General features: G+C 41.5%; 1 protein-coding gene across 2 annotated transcripts in view; it reads right to left on the bottom strand.

The window, feature by feature from the left end:
• INO80 (INO80 complex ATPase subunit) overlaps positions 1–20614 on the bottom strand; it is a 670892-nt gene that overhangs the window by 193562 nt on the left and 456716 nt on the right. For both annotated transcript variants that reach the window (XM_085626921.1, XM_085626922.1), the window contains exons 27-28: positions 11114–11241; positions 5939–6033 (exon numbers count right to left, since the gene is read on the bottom strand). In XM_085626921.1, coding sequence (XP_085483047.1) covers positions 5939–6033; positions 11114–11241 — 223 coding nt within the window. The remainder of the gene's footprint in view (positions 1–5938; positions 6034–11113; positions 11242–20614) is intronic.

Raw genomic sequence — 20614 nt, forward strand, 5'->3', positions numbered from 1 at the left:
ACAGGTTACTCCGTCACAAACGTAACAGATCTCCCATCTGCCTCTTTACAAATGCATTATATCTTGTGGTAGTTGTAATAAGGTGGGCAGAAAATCCATCAAGTTTGTGACAAAGTACCCGCCCGACAAACTCTACATCGGACCCTTAGCCTAGTAAGTCTTAACAGTGCCTCAAGCCACTCATATTGTTATTGCATTGACCCTTTAAAGGTCCTTATAGACTGGTCATAGTCTATAAGGACCTTTAATGGGTCATTGCAGTAACAGTTGTGTTATGAGGCATATAGTGCCAGGGGCCATTCAGAGTCCTTACTGACTAAGCCCATGATATTGCGAGAGGCACTCAAGGGTCATTAATGCTGGGAAACATTAATATGTATTAATGCACGATGTTCCTTAAGCCATTTTTCCTCCTTAAGACCGGGTTTATCTGACCTTTAGGCAATGGGCATTTAACATCACCAAAATATACAAAATTCAATGGAAAATAAAATCTCCAAAGGTATTCCTTCTTTATAAGCAGACACATTAGTTCACACGTGATAGCACATTACATTATTATATAGGTAAAATGATACAACTAACCTTTAGGCATTGGTAGAATCTCAATTATAAATTAATCAAACCTGGTACTCCACAATGCAATCCCAAAATTACAATCCTACAGTGCTTTGAAAAGGAGTAATTAATAACCTAGGATAACATCTTGAGCATACCAAAACCCAGACCACCATCTTTTCACATATTGTCATTAAATTACAAATTGTACCCCCAAACAAAAATACAATTATGCAATTAACACCCCTCTCATTTCTCATTCCATCAATTTGGTTAATCACTGAAAGTCTTGTGCACTCTGTTTCACACTCACTCTACTCTTAATAGTATCATGGTTCTCAACATTCACACTTGAAGGGGTTGGGAGTTTTTGGCTCAGTTACTTTATGAACCAGTGCATTTCCTAGCTTTTGAGGCATTATTTTGTATGTATAGTTTACTCCTCAACTAAGCTAGTAGTTTCCAGTTATATATTTGCCTACACATACATATAAAATGCACGTTACAAATAAATAAACGTCAACCGTTATATGCACCGATGGCTAGTTAAATGTAAACGAAAATTTATTTATAAAGGGTAGACAGATGAGATCCTTACATACATTTTTTAGAGAGTATTACAGAATCACACAAAACGCTCTACAAAACCTTTTATAGGACCTTGAACTTAAAACAATCAAGGCAGCCAACCGAGAAATATTTTGAAGGCTTATTCTTAATTTTACCTACTGGAAAACTCCATAATCCACAAGGTTTAGACACCTACCAGTATATAATTCTACTGCTTTGAAGTAATTTGTAGTACATGTCCATTCACAAGAGGCCCAAGGAATGTTTTGACCAGTGCAAATATCGAATTATTAGTTCTCGGACAAGGTTACTAGAAGTTGGATCTTCCTTTCTGCGACTGGCTCTGGGACAGCTGGGAAGGTTTCAGGGTGGAAGGTGGATATCCATTCCAGACAAGAGTGCCTACAGCCTCCTGACAGCAGCATCGACTGGTCTGTGGAGCAGAGGGAAGTTGATTGCATCCACGCACTCTCCCAGCAACCATTCCAGCCCCTCTGAGGGCTGCCAGAGCCCTGACGCTCCGCCTGCACGCGACGCACTTGCCTACTGGGCAAGACTGTGCTCAATGCATCCAGAATGCATTGCGCTCTCAGACAGGGAGAGCCACACAAGGCATGAGTGGCCTGCGCCGATGTCATTTAGCAGCGGTAAGCTCCAGAATGCCGGCCCTCTTTGGGTAGCTGTTGTGCTATGTAAATTCTTCAAACATAGGACCTCTGCAGTTTCTTGGAAACAGACTTAGCAATGCTAAATAGAGCAATAATTAAATTATTATATTGTGAGTTGGTTTGAAATGCAAAATTATTATAGTCATTTCACCTTTACATTTTTTAAACACACGGCTATTACTAAAAATGGGAAGATGAAGGTTTATTAGTTGAAATTAACTTCTAAAGAACGTACACACAGAGCATTCAATACTAGTGATGTAAATTAAAACATTTAAATGTTCAGCATCAAGGAATACCCAAACAGTATATTTTTTCAATTTAGAAACTAAACAAAATTTACTAGACATAAGAGAGCCCCTGAAAAAAGGATTTAGTGTAGGCAGTGCCAGGGGGGAAGGAACACAGCAAAGACAATAAAAACTGCCAACTCAACACGCTAGTATTGTTATTTAATTCGATAATATGTATTCATGAATCAGACATCCATAGAAAATTTTCATTGTTAAGAGATTTTTTTCTTTTCAAGTAACACTTTTTTTAAAAATATTTTATGAGGCATAGGTACATTATCATAGTTTATCTCTAGACAGTACACATCACAGATTCCATCTGACAATACATTTTCAGAGGTACTTCAAATAAAAATACATTTCTAACAGGACACCCGACACTCTACTCATAATAAAAGAACACATCCATACTGTGATCTATATCGTACTTCATTTACTGTACCTCATCCACACCATACTCCATTAAAACCACAACCCTTTAACATACAGAATCATATCCTTGAACACAGAAGGAATTGCCTAATGGTTTGCTAGTGCAATATGATAATCCAACTGGACAAAAAAAGGCATTACATTTAGATAATACAGCACAGTTGGTACGTTTTTAATCATTTTAACCTGCCAGTAATCTTACACAGAATTTATAAGGATTTCACCTGGTTTACATCCAAGGTTATTGACATGGTTGTGCGTACAAGTTTAGATAGCGACCATAATCCCCCTCTGCTTGAGTCTGTCGTCCCCATGGGGTGGCTTGCATGGCTGCCCTGAAAACCGACAGTTGACGAGGGAGGTCTACCCACTCAATGAAAAAAAAGTGACCTTAAGTGGCACAAGATGAGTCTACATGAAGATAAGCTCCAAATGATACATCAGGATCTGCTAGCTTGCACAATAGAGTTAGCAGCTTTACATGAGAAGCCAGGAGGGATGGCAGCAGTCCCAGAAACCCACTCTTGTTTTTTTCGAACAGACCCATTAATAGGGAACCAAAAACCGAGAATGCAGACGTCTCAGAATAGAACACTCCTTGCCATAAAATCTAAGGATCCTGGATATGCAAGAACTTCCAGAAGTGCCTACAAGACAGCACAAGTTCTTTAGGGGCAAACTTACCATAGGCGGGGTGCCGCTTGACACGATTAGTACCTTTGATTATCTAGGCATAAAACTATCTGAAAGTATGCCTTGGAAACTGCATGTGACCAAAATTAACTTGAAACACAAGCAGCTAGTTGGGGCCTTGGGGAAGGAACATCGTACTTCAATTAGCAAACCGGCTGCTGCTGCTTTACAGATATATGATCTAAAAGCAGTGAGCTCTGGCCTTTATGAGTCTGAGTTGTGGGGTTGTGATAGAATGGACGATCTCACCAGATCGGAGCATACATTTTTGAGGAATTTGGTATCGCTGCCTCAGAGTACCCCACTTCACCCCCTAAAATTGAACATGGGAAGGCAATCAATTGCCCTTTGTTATTTTGGATGGGAATTAGGTCCACACCGATTGCTCTCGGGGAAGTCAGCCGTCTGAATACATTTAATAAAATATGCTGATTGAGCAATGTGAGGAGACTTCTATTTGACATTGGATTACAGGGAATTTGGGAAAATACCGACCATCGCTTCCTTCAAAAACCCTCGTCAAATCACGAGATTGGGATAGGGTAATGCAAGCTGAGCTTAGTAACATGTCTAGGGGAAGTTAACATCTGAATTCATGGACTACAAACTGGATAGTGCTTTGGAGTGCTACTTAGATATTATACAAGTTCCAAATGACAGGAATCTATACATCCAGTTTAGGTTCGGCACACTCCCCCTGAATGATTTCATAGGCAGATGGCATAGTAACCCGTCAACATTTCGGTCTTAATTTGGCTGCAAAGCATCCATTGAATCTGTTGCCCAAGTAATGTTTGCATGCCCAGCATACGCACTTCCTAGAGCAAATTGGCTAAACCCCATTTGCAAGCAGATGAGACCTTGAAATAATACAGGAGCCCTGCAAATTTTAAGATCTGATGCTAGACCTCTGTTCGCCTGTGCTGTTGCCAAATTCCTTGGACATATGTGGGGTATCAGGAGAAAAGCACGAAAGTCTGGAGTGGGCCAATTTTAGCACATGTCTACTAACTGCGCCTTTTATGCTTCATCCTATTAGTCGGTTTAGTGCTTATTTACCATTAGGACACGCTTTTAATCACACGTAATTTATGTCCTGTAGACATATGCTGTCATCCCTGTCATTGTGTTGCTGCTATAATCAAGGGTTTCTAGGAGGGCACTAAGAGATAAGTGCAAAAGTCTAGAATGTGTACATTTTACCATATGTCTATCAATTGTACACTTTTGCATCCTACTTTTTTAGACGGCTCTGTGCCTTTTTATCTCCAAGAATATGTTCTTAAAGTTGTGTTCCTCTTGAACTTTTAATCATGATACATGTTCTTATATTTTAATTGCTTTGTGTTTTATCATTGTATGGATATTGAAGATGAGAAAACCTTTATGGCATATATGCCGAAACAAAGCATTTATGACTTGATGTGTTCTGTCTAGAGATAAACTATGATAATGTACCTATGCCTCATAAAATATTATTTTTAAAGTGTTACTTGAAAAAAGAAGAAAGATTTCCCTAACAATAAAAGAAATTTCGATAGATGTCCGATTCATGAATACATATTATTCTGAACAAAATAGTGAGAGTTGTACCAATGCTATTGCGTTGAGTTGGCTGTTAGATTGTCTATGCACAGTATAAAATTTGCCATGGTAAGTTCACACCAATTAACAGTGCATTTTATTTCCAGCCACAAGTTTAGTTAGAGTGACAAAAGAGAAATGTTTTGGCATAATTGCATAATCTTGATGGCATATGGCAAAGAATAAAAGGGTTGTAAATCTCCTTAATATTTTAAACTTTAAGTGTTTACCTTGAGCATGTCAACAATTTTAGATTTTTTAATATTAAATAAACATTACATAACGAGCCAATGCTGGCAGTCGGGATTAACAGTGGTCCATTTTTTAGAACCAGCAAAACAGTCAGTGCACAATAGTATTTTAAGTATTGTTAAAATGCAGAGTTTACGATACAAGAAAATGTAAACTCATTTAATCTTCCGCACTGGATATCGGACTAACACAATCTGTAGAAGAACAGAACTTGTGAAGACTAGGTCTATGCAGCTACGTATTCAACTAAATCCTCTCTCGACCCATAGTATTTTTCATACTTTAAAAAAATACATATTAACAATGAAATTGAATGAAAATCTGCTCAGGTCCAATTTTAATGTTTTACGGTCAATGAATCATACTTTATTGACTTATCTTCAAAACGTAAGTGTAAAAGTTACTGATGGTTATAAATAGAGGGTGTGTAAAAAACATTTCAAATCATAGAGGCAGGTGTGCCTTCTTTAGTTTTCACTCCACCGCTCAGAGAAAAATGCACTACAGTGCTTCACTCCATTCCATAACTGGTTACAATGTCAACAATTCATATAACAAGATTTTTCAAACCATTCACAAAATGTTTTGGACAGGTATAGTGTGAGCACTCAAATGTAGAAAAATATTATTTTATTTCACGCTGGGGGATTCCACGCAATCGTGTGATCCTCAGCGGCTGTGAACTGCTATCCTGTTTCACTCTTTCGATCTGCGAAGTTTAATGAGGTATATAACCCACCCCTAGCCATAACTACTTTCAGCAAAGCAGTTGATAAAACTCCATTAGCTTCAATGTGCTCATGGAAAAGTACCTGTCCTTCCCAATAGGAAATGTGGAACATGTCCATCAAATATTGTTCTTAGTCCTGTCTTGCACATGAAGATTACCTGCTCTGAAAGTCAGCCACCATGTCTCTTCTCTCAGAAATCTTTGATGAGCCGTCCAATCGCATATACGTGTGAGTCCTGTAAACCATGTACTCCTGCAAACAGCAATACAACAAATCTGATGAATCATAACTGACCAAATATTTGGCACAAAGTGCAATATTAATGATGTAAGGGTACATTAAGGCATACTGGGATAAGATCTTTACTTGATAGCAAGCGCATCAAAAACATGTATTTGAATCACTAACTTCTTACCTAGAAGTTAACAAGTCACATTTATTTGATTAGGTATGAAATACCTCCAGTCCTCACTTATGGTTTTTAATTCAATTTGCAAACACAAAAGCATTGACAAAATCAATAGCTCGTACTTGTTTTAGGTGGTGTCTTCCCTGTTGTTTTGTACTTTGTCGTTTGATGTTTTTGGAAGCAAGAACACAAAAAACACAGGCACAAGAAAACATAGGTGGATGTTGGTTGGATGCATGGGTGGAATCATGGCTGTATTTTGGTGAGAATGGACCATTGAATGGCTCTAGGTGCATATACTGGTGGGTGGGTAGATGGATGGTATGGTTGCATAAGTGGACGGATGCAAGTGTGGGTTAATGGATTAAAGCCCGGGTGAGGGTGGGTGATGGACATATGGATATGTGGGTGGATGGATGTAAGTAAGGGTAAGAGAAGAAGTATATAGGCTTAAAGTAGGTATAAGCAGGAGCAAGAGTGATGTGAGTAGGAATAAGCAGCTCTACGAGTGAGGTTAAGCTGTGATAAAGGTGGGAATAAACAGAAAAGCAGGAGTATAATCTTAACACAGAGTGTGGGGACAACCTACAGCAACGGACACTTAGGACAGGTGCAGAACTGTGTTTGTAATTTTACTCCCACTGACAAATATTAGCACTCTGTTTTAGTCCAAGCTAACAGCATTGACATAATGTTATAAAAACTTTGAGGCAATCACTTCACTTTGAGACAAGCATGATTACAGCATCCGTGAAAGCAGGTACCATGTCCCACTACACCCGGTTTAGCCCAGAATAACGGCTCCATTGTGACCGGTCAGGTGACTGGTGTCCAGTGAGGCAATTCAAAGTCACTTTTCAAAAATTACTTAATACCACTGTTGTGGTTAACTTCAAAACAGCAATTAGGCTGGCCTCTAGAAACACAAGGATGATCCGGTTATGGTGAGGCCTACGGATCTTGCTATAAACTGCCCCTGCTCTCAGCAGATGCATGCATGGGTTGTGTGAACAGTCCGTCCCAGGTCCAGTTCAGAAGATCAAGCCCCCAACACCTTAGCTCCACTGTGGGCGGCATTATGTTCATGTTTACGATCAGCAGATTCAAAGCAGTACGAAAGGGCAGCCCAGAGCACGCTCTTTAAGCCGCCCTGGGATAGCCTAAAGTCCATGTGTGATATGTAGAGGAAGGAGCACGCTCTAGCCAGTACATTTGCAGCAAAGGCACCCATACACATTCCTCTACCCACATGCCGCTTGCATGAGAGGTAATCAGGCATGGCAAACAAGGGAGGAGGAAACAAGAAATCTTCTTATTAGCAAGCAAAATGCTATCCAAAGCGCTCATTGGTGTACACCAGGGTTCTCCAATGTCGGTCCTGGAGGTTCGGATCCATGCCAGATTGTTAAGATAACTACATTTATCTAAACGTGGATATGCTAAAAATCTGGCATGGATCCGGCCCTCCAGGACCAATCACTGGAGAACCCTGGTGTACGTAGGAGCAGAGCCATCTGCCACACGGCACACAGCGCATGCTGGCTTCTCACCAGGCACGAAGCAAAAATCCAGAAATAGGCATGGATAAGTGTGGTCATGGGCACATAAGGGAGCTCAGCAGTTCAATGCCTTCCATTAAATGGCTAGGCAGGAAAAGCAACCATAGAAAGAACGAGGGCATGCAGGAGAACAACCATGATGAATGGGACTGGCCAAGTAGTCTTTGATAAGGGGGGCCGCGGGCTCAGTAGAGGTTCACACAGAGTCAAGTTATTAAAGCTGAGGAGGGAGGAGGAAGCCCTGGCCTCAGACCGGGAGGATGATGGGGACGCCGAGTGGAGAGTGGCGCAGAAGTGGACGAAGTGCAGCACCAACCACGGCTTCCAGGATTTAAAAAAAGAATAAAGGAATCTCTCTTGGTGTATTGGTCTAGAAGATGGGATTCAAAAATTGTTGTTGCTGAGAAAGTGCTACTTTGTTGAAGTGGGTGCTGGTCACGGCTATATGAGGTTTTGGCACTTGTGATAAAAACAAAATCTACTTCCATGATTACTTCAACGATATATAAGATTGAGGTGTATTGTGATGGAATCTGCTGTTTGTTATGATCGGTATAAGAAGGTAGCAGTTTAATAACATCACTGTATGAAATGGAGAATGGTGTTGATCATCATAAATAAACACTGCTGTTCTGCGCCAGTGCTGCTGCGCCCAGCCTGCAGCAGGAAAACATGCACAACACAGAGGGTACCTCAAACGCCAGCTGCACCTCCGCGTGACACAGAATTGTTCTCCGCTCCTTGGGGACTGGAGTTCATGCACGGTGGTGAAGCTGGAGATGGGTTCCATTGCCTCTCTAGTTGCCAGTGTAGAGGTGGATAGAAACAGGCACAATTATTTTACTCAAGAGTATTGGTGTGCCACTTAGCCAATGGCTGCTCTGAAAGGACCAGAAGATGAGCCCTTCCAATAAAGCCAATGGCTGAAGGTGTGCTGACCCAGTCCCACTTTTAGTGCTGTCCTGTGGACCGAACCAAAACATCAATGCCATTCCCAATAGAGCATGGCTGAAGGAGGCTGACCCACAGCTCCTTTATGTATGTTTTATAGCTGAAGGAGGCTGACCCACAGCTCCTTTATGTATGTTTTATAGCTGAAGGAGGCTGACCCACAGCTCCTTTATGTATGTTTTATAGCTGAAGGAGGCTGACCCACAGCTCCTTTATGTATGTTTTATAGCTGAAGGAGGCTGACCCACAGCTCCTTTATGTATGTTTTTATTTATGCATTATTTTTATTATTATATAATCCTTGCAGACAGCCAAAGCTGTCAGGCCAGACCTAGGCTTATTTCGTTAGTGAGGTCGGACGGACACCTTCTTAGTCACTTTAATCTCCAAGATGGATAGTGTCAAGCGACAAAAATATAGCTTGTCAGGAGTTGAGATTATTGTATTAATTACTCGCAGTAAGATAAACGTTACTGGAGTGGACAACACTACAAAGGATCTATGCAGCAGGTGGCAATCCATGTTTACCAGACACGTGACCGTCTCCTCTGAGAGCCACCTCTCCAACATGGCCTTGAGCCATACTGACATTCCCTCACAAGCAAAGGCCACATTAACAATAGTGCACTCTGGAGAACGACCCTGTTCTTTTTTTGGGTTTGGTTAACAAGGTATGGAGTCGAGCTGGTCTGGTGAAGCGATCACTAAAGCAGGGTATCTGCTTACTTTGCACACTCAATACTGATCTGGTGAACCTCTCCCAAAAATGTTGTCATTCTCTGAATCTAGTGGCCTGGATTCTAATGAGGAGCCCAGGCAAAAGTGTGAGGAGAAAGCAGCAAAAGAATGCAGAGATGCACTAAGTGCAGTATGAGAGGGGCCACATGGGTACAGTGTATGAACACTGTATCCTCTTCAGAGTAGAAAAGGGATGCACTTTAGGGAAGCCAATGGAAGTGCAGGGGGCGGATTGAAGAAGACTTCCTTTTGCTGGTGGACAATAAGTACCACAATCACCTTCCGTTAACCAGGTAGTAGGTCCCCTGAACTTTGCGAAAGATTCCTGGACCACAGTTGTAGCGGAGACAGGGTTTTATGTATACACATTGCTATGTTGGCATAAGCGCTTTAGATGTAAAACGCCATCTTGCAACATTGCTGCTTTTGCGCACAACACTACAGGTAGCTGTTATTACAAGTAAAACTGCTTGCTTGCTTTTTCTTCACATGAGAATGGTCTGTTGTTCACATCCCTAGACGTGCACCGTGACCTTAGTCTGAACACTGTGTGCAGAAGCCGTCAAGGTCAAATAACAATGTATGCTGTTGAATTCAGGTTGATCTGCCCACGCTCTAGACACAACATGCACACAGCTGCAAATATCTGAAACTCGGGTGCCTATAATATTGCACTTGCATGCATGATTCAGACACTTGGAGAAAACCTTTCCAGACACAGAGAGCAGAGCTGATCCTGTGATGTGATTCACCTACGCTGATCTTTGAGGTATGGGGTTCCCCATTCAAACCTAGAGACCTTCTATTAGTTTATACAACTAGTTTACTAGCCAAGGGAGGGTGGTTCACAAAGTATTATAGGACTTGTTTTCCACTATCATTTAATATGATTTCTCTCTTTATTTTCTATGGTATTGTAACAATGCTGATGGTTTTATTTTTAATCATTTGCCTGCTTGTATTAGCCAAAGTACTGCACCTTAGAGCATGTAGTTAAAAATAAACATTTTAAACTTTTCCGTGTCTCTGATTACTCTTGTTCTGGACTGATATGAGAATAATAATGAAAAGGTGTTTCTGATTCCCACCATTCCTGAGAGTACTCCAAGTCGCTTGTTCTGGGTTGTCTAATCATTGGTAGCTTCGAGATGATACGGAGAACGAATGGGACACTGATGCTAGTCGGATAGGGGTTCTGGGTACTGAGGTGAGTTTTTTGGTACACCACAATTCACTGAGGTCCTGGTTTCCTGTGCATAGTTCTGTGCATGAGCAGAATCCCCGCAACACAGTAGTATACCAATTACAACCGGAATATTTCCTAACAACTGTCAAGTGTTGCAACAAATGTAAAAACAACCTACATGTGTGTACATGCTCCGATTAAAAACGATTTGGTCTGTGTTTTTCACAAACCTGAGTCACCCAGTGCTTCACTCTCATCCAGTAAACGATACAGTATAGATAACATGTCACTCTCCGACACCTCCCCACAGCTCTATGTGGAATATAAGCTGCTGCTTGGCGTTGTTTGGTTACATGAGTTTTCTTTATGCTCTTGCACTTCCTACTGCTAAACTCACTACAAGCACTACCTCTTTTACCAAAACAACTGAGCACAATATATTAAATACCTTAAAATAATAGTTCAGTGGTAATATACACTATTTCTTACCTCCAGCAAGTCAATCATTCGTGTCATCTGCGAGTAGATAAGAACGCGATGGCCTTGAGTTTTCAGCCGGGTCAGCAGCAAGTCGAGAGCGTAGAGCTTACCACTGTCGGTGATCAGGCTCTCCTTGTCTGAAAGTGAATGATGGCAACACAAGCTTGTGAAGCAGGTATGCAGGATCGCAACTCTAAACCATCACGAGGTCACACAATGCTTAAACAGAATTATTTTCAAAATCACTGTCACAGACTTTGGGCAAGACGTACAAAGCATTTCAACGGTTACAAATGCTACAATTCGGCCGTTATAACCATTAAACTGCTTTTTTTTATGTATTAACCCCATTTTAGTAGGTTGAAACGTCTTTCCAACTCCTAAAATGGAATTTCAAATTAATATTGATTTGGTAACTGGAAGGGGTGTGTTGTATGCGTACCTCCCAAATACCAAATCTTGTATCAATGTTTTCTGACTGAAATCTGGTTGCAAAACATTGATATTTTATCTACAACTCAAAGGAGGTGGCAATGCATTCACAAAAGGGGACCCCTTCTCAACTGTGCATGTTTAAAAAAAAAGTTGTCGATGATTAGACCGTGATCCAGGGAACCACTGCCAACTCAAACAAAAAAAAGCAAACTATTCTTTTTTATATGCAGTCCTGTTTCCTTTACGGGAAAAAGGCTGCATTTAAATGAAAAAAAATCTTTATTAAAAAGCAGTCACAGACATGGTGGTATGGTGCCCTCAGGTGGTCACCATCCCTGTGATTTCCTCCAAACATAGTGAGTCGCAATTTGCGGCCTATCTCATTAATATTCATGAGGTAGGACAAACTACAACCCACTAGGATTCCGTTTTTCAAGAACAGAAATATCAGTACAACGGTGGGTCCTTCAAAATGGTCACGGACCACAAAAATACTGTTTGAAATTTGCAACCAGTATTTAGCGACCAGATATTCGTACATTGAGCCCTATCTTCTCTTAAATGCTGACAAACTTTACAAACTAAGGGCCTGATTTAAAATGTGGTGGATGGGTTACTCTGCCACAAATGTGATGGATATCATGTTTGCCTAATAGTAAGTGCCGTTGGCTATAATGCACTTGTAATAACGCACACTGGATATCAGTCACATTTGTGACAGAGTAACCTGTCTGCCAAACTCTAAATCAACGACTAAAAGCTCTCATTAGGAGTTTTGCAGAAGGGGCATTTAGTCAAAATGTGGCAGATATCCCGTCCGCTGTATTAAAGTTCCATAAGCTCGAGGGCACTGTTAATATGGCGGACAGGACACCCACCACGTTTGTGACAGGCCCTAATAGTGGACTTATAGATTATGTTAACTGCTGCTCCGCTCCCAATTTAAACAGCTCACCTATAAACACACACACATTACAGAAATGTGTTGAAATTCTACATTCATTTCTTGTAATTTCATCAATTCGTTTTGCACATGTAATACACTGTATAAACTGTATTTGTTGTGCACTCTGCAGCTTTAAACATGCCCATTTCTGCACCGGGGCGCTTAGTGACCTAACACAAGTACAGAAGGAATACAATAGGGAAGAAGACGCAGAGGGCACGAGACAACAAACGGAAGTGCGTCACGCTCCGGGTGCTTGTGGGGTGCAGGCGTTCGCGTCTCCGCTTGTCACAGTCCTGCTGTTCTAGGATGTTTCCGGTGGTTGCCTCGACATCTGGAGGGCATTTCAATGTAGAGGTGTCATCCTTGGGGGCCGCCTGTCTTCTCTTGGCTGTTAAACAGTCCATGGACCCCGAGTTCCATTGCCCCAAGCGTGCCTTATGAAGAGTGCACGTTTAATGTTCGGCTAGGCTCCACAGGGAGGCAAGTGTGATTAATTCAAGATAGGATTCTTAGAGTCGCTTCAGCTTGAAGCTTTCATTTTGTTCACTTTGTTTTGCACCGTTGGGTACTTTTGCATGTGATTTTTAGGTAATAACTTTAACAATTTATTTCTTAAACACTTTTTTTCTTTTTGTTTATTGTTTTTTTTTCTTGCAAATGTCTCCGTAAATCTCAATGAAATGAAACAGTACAACTAGCACACTTAAGCCAGGCCTGAACGGAAGTCCTTGTCATCGTTCGTGCTGCAGCGCCCCCTGCTGTCCACCGGCTGGAACTGGTGTGGCCACACTTCATTCGCAGAAACGTCTGCTGCTTTTTGACCAAGTGTATCCAAGGACACGCACTGCACCGATCTCTGACTCACGCTAAAACGGAATGCGCTTCACGCTCTGCCTCGTTTCCTTCCGTTCCCATCTGCGGGCCTTTTTTTTGTTTTTCGATTTGGGAAAATCATTTCCAGCTGGGGATCTTTCAGAGGTCGTATCTAAGATCTCGTCGCCCACTTTGACAACGCTTGGATCTCTACTGGATAGGTTTGCCAGCTCAGCTGAAGAGTTTATTTCAGGAAAAGGGCCATCCTGTTTTTGAACTATGATCATAAACGTGTTAAAACAATGCTCTCCTTGCACTGTATTGTGCCCAGTGACTTGTGCTGCGGGGGTTAACCATCTCATGACCAATCTTTCTGCTTAGGGAGAAAAGAGGTGGCAAGTGTATGGTAGGGTGACCAACTGGCATGGGTGCAAATTCAGGACAATGAGTGTAAAAAGTCTGGGAAAAGAGTCAAAATTCAGGACAGAAGGTCAAAATTCAGGACAAAACATACGTTTTACAGACATATCAGAGGAGGTCGCATAATTTTCTCCAGCATGGCTCCAAGACAAAAGCAGGATAATTCTGATGCAGGAGAAGGCACACCACATGCTGACACTACAACAGGGCCCATAGTCATTCTAAATGTGATAATCAGCTGCAGTCTCAGAATGACAATGGGCCAGTTTACAGTCTGTGCGAGGTCCAGGAGGGGCTGCTGCAGGCAGCCTCTACAGTTTAAAAGATAAGTGCGAGAGGCCCCGAGTGAAAACTTTTAAACTCATGGGGCCTCTTGCAGGGGTAATATATGACAAGCTTAATAGTACGTGCACAACCTGTTGTTAAATCAACGTTTTGATAGGGTGTCCCGTGCCTCCTGGGATTCACTCACTGAACTCGAGTGAAGTTGAAACAAACAGGATTGCACCCCCACTGATGTGGGGTATGCCCCCAGGGCACTGGTATCGTAGCCTCGTATGGAGGTCAATGTATTGTGCCAGGATTTTTTCAATTTTTGTAAAATAACAACGCTTGTTATTCAAATCGATTATTCATTATTCTTTTATATTGTTTCTTTATACCATGGTTACAGTTATTTCACTGCTTTTCCCAATATGCCTTTATAACATCCTTTTGCAAATCCCAATGCATTTCGGCCAACCAGGCCTTCATGGGGGGGCTATCTGTGAAAGGACAATAGGAGCCATTGTTCACTATACATGAAGAAAGACAACATAAGTATATACATGCTATTTATAAACTTGTAGTCAGCGGAGTGGTTACCAAAGATTAGCATAGCTGCAAAACCAAAAAGTGTAGGGTTATAACGTGGTGATTCTACGTTGTCTACGTGCTAAGATGTTGTGCTTGTGAAAGTGAATCAACTTCGTACCTTCCGGTGATTTAAATGCGTCGTGCCTGAAGTGCTGTCAGGATACTCAATGTGGTGCTTATTAAATTAAATTAAATTAAACGGTGTGCGTTCCTTTCGGCAGATCGACTGTGATTGAGGAGGTGCTCAACCTGTGGTGTTAAAAGCAACGTGCCTTAAGTATGGTCTCTTTGAAACGTTGGGATGATACTCACGTTTCTTTAAAAACGCGGGGTGGGCTTACCGCTATGTTCTACTGGTGCAAATTTATAGTAGTTTGACTTTTATGTTTATAGTAGTTCACGTTCTATGGTAGTCTAACATCCAGGACGTAAACGCGAGTCCGCTTTTTATATTTACTGCACTCGAGGCAAACCCAAATGCAGTATGTGAGTAAGACGGACACGAGGGCCGCATCACTTGAGAGACTAGACATTCAACAGCCAGTAAGTACTGTTGTTAACTAGCAGAGCAACGCTCATTAAACAGACCCCCTGAGCCGTACTCGGCAAGGAAGCACATATCGGCACCAGTAGAACATAGCGGTAAGCGCACCCTGTGTTTTTAAAGAAACGTGAGTATCATCCCAACGTTTCAAAGAGACCATACTTAAGGCACGTCGCTTTTAACACCACAGGTTGAGCACCTCCTCAATCACAGTCGATATGCCGAAAGGAACGCACACCGTTTAATTTAATTTAATAAGCACCACATCGAGTAGCCTGACAGCACTTCAGGCACGACGCATTTAAATCACCGGAAGGTACGAAGTTGATTCACTTTCACAAGCACAACCTCTTAGCACGTAGACAACGTAGAATCACCACGTTATAACCCTACACTTTTTGGTTTTGCAGCTATGCTAATCTTTGGTAACCACTCCGCTGACTACAAGTTTATAAATAGCATCTATATACTTGTGTTGTCTTTCGTCCTGTATAGTGAACAATGGCTCCTATTGTCCTTTCACAGATAGCCCCCCCCCATGAAGGCCTGGATGGCCGAAATGCATTGGTATTAGCAAAAGGATGTTATAAAGGCATATTGGGAAAAGCAGTGAAATAACTGTGACCATGGTATAAAGAAACAATATAAAAGAATAATGAATAATCGATTTGAATAACAAGCGTTGTTATTTTACAAAAATTGAAAAAATCCTGGCACAATACATTAACCTCCATACGAGGCTACGATACCAGTGCCCTGGGGACATGCCCCACATCAGTGGGGGTGCAATCTTGTTCGCCTCTTGCAGGGGAACAGCATAGCCTCCTGAAATTCCTAAAATTACGGACAAAAGGCGTCCGTAAAAGAAATGACAACGGACATCATACTAAAATAACGGACGGTCCATGAAATTTATGGATGGTTGGTCACCCTAATGTATGGTGGCCTCAATGGGATCCGGACAGCCTATATCCCATATGTATGGAGCCTTACAGGGAGACGTTGCAAGCATTGGGTTCTTACCTTAGGTTTACAGAATTTAATTTTATACACTACACAACTTTCGCCGGACAGACTCGCCAAAATGTATCCGGGTGTCAGTGCGACTTGCCCCAGATGTCGTCAGGCTGACGCAGATTTCCTTCATATGGTAAGGCTTTTCCCTGTAATAGTGGACTTCTGGCAAACTGTAACCTTCTGGCTCTCAGATATCACTGCGTCCATTTTACCTCATAACCCTAGGCTCTTCTCTGCCTTCTTCACTTTGGGGTGGTGATGATACGAACAAAACAATTAAGGGGGGTTCAGGATCTGGCAGTTGTCTTGGCACAAAGGCGACGTCTGCCCCTTAGATTACCACATGGCTGAAAGATGTGATCTGTTGGGCAAAGGCAGAACTCCAGGTCTGAGCGGATGCCAAAGACTGTGATGGGAGGTCAAACCTCATGGTACAGTGGGATGATTATTTGACTAGGCTGAAGGCGCTGTTCCAGGCCTCCTCCCCCCGCCCGAACACTCTGAAGAGGCTCCACCGTGACATTCAGCATTGTTGCCCCGGCGGGCTGTGCCATATTTATTTAATGTTATTGGGGTTTTGTTTATTTTGTACTCCTGGAAATTGGGTCTCTGGAGTGGATAGCAGCTTTGGGGGGATAAGCAGAGTTGATTGTATTGTTGATTATTATTTTTTCCTTTTGCTCAGATACATGGTCCTGTTGCTCAGGTTCATATGGGATACTGTTTGCCCTTTCAGTGTTCACAAGTGTTGATTACCACACGGGACATTTGGACCAGTTTTCCCACACAATAGGAATGTTATAGCTTTATGTAAACGGTGTATTATATGAGTAAAATCAATAAATAGATATGAAAAAAGGAGAAAAGAGGCAAAACAGCAGGACAACACATTACACGTAAGGAATACACATTAATTCTGATTACTGGTAATGTTTTAGGTGCTGTACACTGCCTCAGCCTTGTGAAGCACTTTTAAGTATGTACATAACACCTCAAAGCACTCGATGGGTGTAAGAGCGAAAAAGGGGAACAATAGGCACAGTTTAAGCACAATGGAGTGGATTGAAATTCAAAAATGCAGCTGAAGAGAAATTACTTTTTAAATGGAGTTTGCAGAAAGTCCGTTATAAGGCATAAACTGGTGGAAAGGAGATCCTTTGTGGGTCGAAACCTGCCACACAGCACAGCTGTCTGGTTGCAAAGACATATTGGGGACATGCTGAAAGCTTCCCTAGGAATGTATTCCGCCCATTACTTACCACTGGCTTTGTGACTCACATTTGCTTGCTTTCGATTTGCTGGCTTTATTTGTTTTAGGCTATCCAGCATGGCTTTGTCCCTCCCATGGTGGCATAGCTTGTATACCACCCCTCTGAATGGCTCCTTGAATTTTTCCACAAGTGCTTGCTTTCTAGGAACTTTTTTTTCTTTTTCGTGAGCTACTCCATGAGAGTACGTGTTTTCAGTTGTCTCCCTTGTACGCTAGTTCACAGCAGTAAACATACTGTACTTCTTTGAAAAAAAATCCTGTCTTCTATCTTTCTGCTTCACTAATTTTACTTATCTCTGCCACTACCAGTTCATCAGTCTCCCAAGCCTGTGAGGAACAATGTTCTGTCTACTAACTTGTTTATTATGGTTAGTGCTCTTTACAGATAGCATAACTCAAACAATCCTCTTCCTCATTTTCATGCCCATGCCATAGGCACTGGAAGTAGGGGAATGGAGTGACTGCTGAAGCACCCACAAAATAAACATGCTGGAGTTCAGAAGTTGAATGAGCAATATAGAGCCCTTTACTTTTTGTATTTATCTTGTCACATTTGCTGTGCATTAAAAGACAGAGGTCAAATGTCAGAGTGAGATGATTTGGTGCAGGGAGTGTAGGATTTTCAGTTTTTCTAGTACACAACAAAACTAAAAGGCCTGTAAATGGACTGTACAAATATTTCAGAATATATCAGAATTAGGAAAGTACAACTGAAGTACATTTTTTGTAATTATGATGTGTGGTGGAAACAAAGATTTTAATACTATCAAAACAAATCAATACATTAGGTGATGCCCATTTCCAGACATTATCGTTTGTACGCTGTATACATTTATCAATAGAACTGTATGTCTGAGCAAATGTAATGGTAATTTTAATGGAAAATGTGTTGCCTTTAATATCAGTGCTCTCCCATGCCTTAATCATAAATTTGCAGCAGTGTGCTTCAAAATGTTCCATTAGCTGCACTTATTTTTTGAGTGTCACATGGATATTTCACAATCGCTAGGACTTCAGTGATGTAACATTAATGACAGGACACCACTTGGAAAATAATTCTAGCACATGCCAATTGTGAAATGTCAATTTATGCATGAGTCCTTGCTCAAAAGGCACCTTTTCAACTATCAGGTTGATATGCAAGTTTTGAAGGAAGCAGCATACTGCACTTTAAATACCGTTTGCTCAAATATCTGGAGAGCACTTCTCAGTTTTTACTTCAGTACCGAGTGTTAACACACAAGTGCTGAAAAAGACTAATCTCTTCATCAATGAGGCATGAATATTGTGTTACTTGTAATTTGCATCTCAGCATAACACTATGACAGATTTCAATAGGATCAGCTGAAAACAGTTCAGGGACACAGAGGACTTTTCACATGCATATAAAGCTACACAATGATATAATCAAGAGCAATAAAGTAAGTATGTGCACGGACATTACAAACGACTATTAGAGGCTCCACCCTATTTGCTCCTTTTATCAGCAACAATTTGCAAGCTACGACAAATGTCAATTAATTTTTATAGCACTTGCTACCTTAGTAGAGCCTGTTGAGATCAAAGGAATAAGGAGATTGTGAGGCCTAAGATTCTATTTCATTCAAATTCAATAGCCATGTTACTTCTTTTGCACATTTGACTTGCTAAAGGTATTGATCAGGGGCGAGCCGGCTCCTACATTGGAGTGGAGGAGAGTCGCCCCACTTAAAATCCCCCCAAAACCCCATGAAAAATAAAATGTTAACTAATTACCATTTTATTTTTCATCCCTGTTCCGAGCCAAGCATCAGGACGGGGTCACTGCTGAGTGACAGCAGCAGGGAGGAGGGTGAGCGGTCTATGCATTTATGTTTAAAGTGCACGTCTACGTAATTTAGAGGGAAGTATGTAATGAAATCCTCAAAATAACTCCATGAGTCATGGACATCCTTCACTCCATCTACACCAACCTTACATCCACCTGCCGCATGACCCCCACCCTTCTGGCATCAATGCAGCCTTCAGCCGCACCACAGACCATACTTTTTGACCCCATTTATTACAAAATGGTGGCCTCCCTGCTATACACTTCTTGAAGAGTGCTGTTAGATGAGATTCATACAAAGCAAGACAGACCCGGGTAAATCTTGATAGTGGTCACTTCCAGCTCTAGGGCAGAGCAATACCAGGTGGCTACCTAAGATGAGCTTGTAGATTTTCTGCTGAAATACAGCAAATCTGCTGAGTCACATTCACTCAACTTAATTTCTTTGTTTCACAACATTCTTTATTGAAAATACAGTTTAGATGAATTCTCCATATTGTATTAACTTGGCTTTTGTTTCTGTATAATGTGCTGTCTGAAGCAGCCAAGGCAATACAAAGTACACCCCCTGATGAAGGACTTCTATCCGCAATGCACTGGGGTTAGTGCGGAACATGAAGAATTATTGATGCAATATTAAGAAGATTGTTTAGAAACTGGATGCAGTCAATGAGAATTCATCTCAACTGTATTTTCAATAAAGAAAGTTGAGACAAAAAATGGTAGTGATGTGAAAGCGACTCAGGAAGTTTTCTGTACTTTAGCATAGCATCTGGGGAGCTGCCTGTCTGACTACAGGCGGCTTGGTAAAGTGTCAAACTGCCTACAACAGCAAAACTCAATGAGCCAAGCCAGCTTTTAACAGCGTATCCTGCCGAGTGTTTCCAATACGGACTTTAAGCATACATCAAGAGCTGGAATACAAAGGATGGAGGAACATGTTTACTATAAACCTTTCAAGGTACAAGGAATCAAGATGAAGTTCGCCTCAGCTACCCTCCACTTCTGGCAGCAGCACAAGAATCAAACTATACACAGTAAATAAGGAAAAACAAAAGAGCCCTTGCAGCAGGACAGGCTGGCACGAGTTAGGAGATGAACATCACTGTAAAACTCATTCAAAGGTTAGATATATTACATACAGGCGAAAAGATGCGGTTCCCACGGCAGGCCCTACCCAAGGGTTTCACCTCAGAATCAAGGCGCAACACCAGACTGCATGTTAAGTAACATTTTTTTGAAGCATTCCCATTGCTTGGTCTCTTCATTTTGTGGTTTTGGTTCCAACAAATTGTGAATTTGATCACCAGAGTGACTTCAAAAGCAGGTGTGCCAAATGCCAAAACCTGATCGACTACAGAGACCTTCATTGCAGAGATATCAGATAGGGGCTCATAACA

The sequence above is a fragment of the Triturus cristatus genome, chromosome 9 (genome assembly GCF_964204655.1).
Source record: "Triturus cristatus chromosome 9, aTriCri1.1, whole genome shotgun sequence".
In the NCBI taxonomy this organism is placed as follows: Eukaryota; Metazoa; Chordata; class Amphibia; order Caudata; family Salamandridae; genus Triturus; species Triturus cristatus.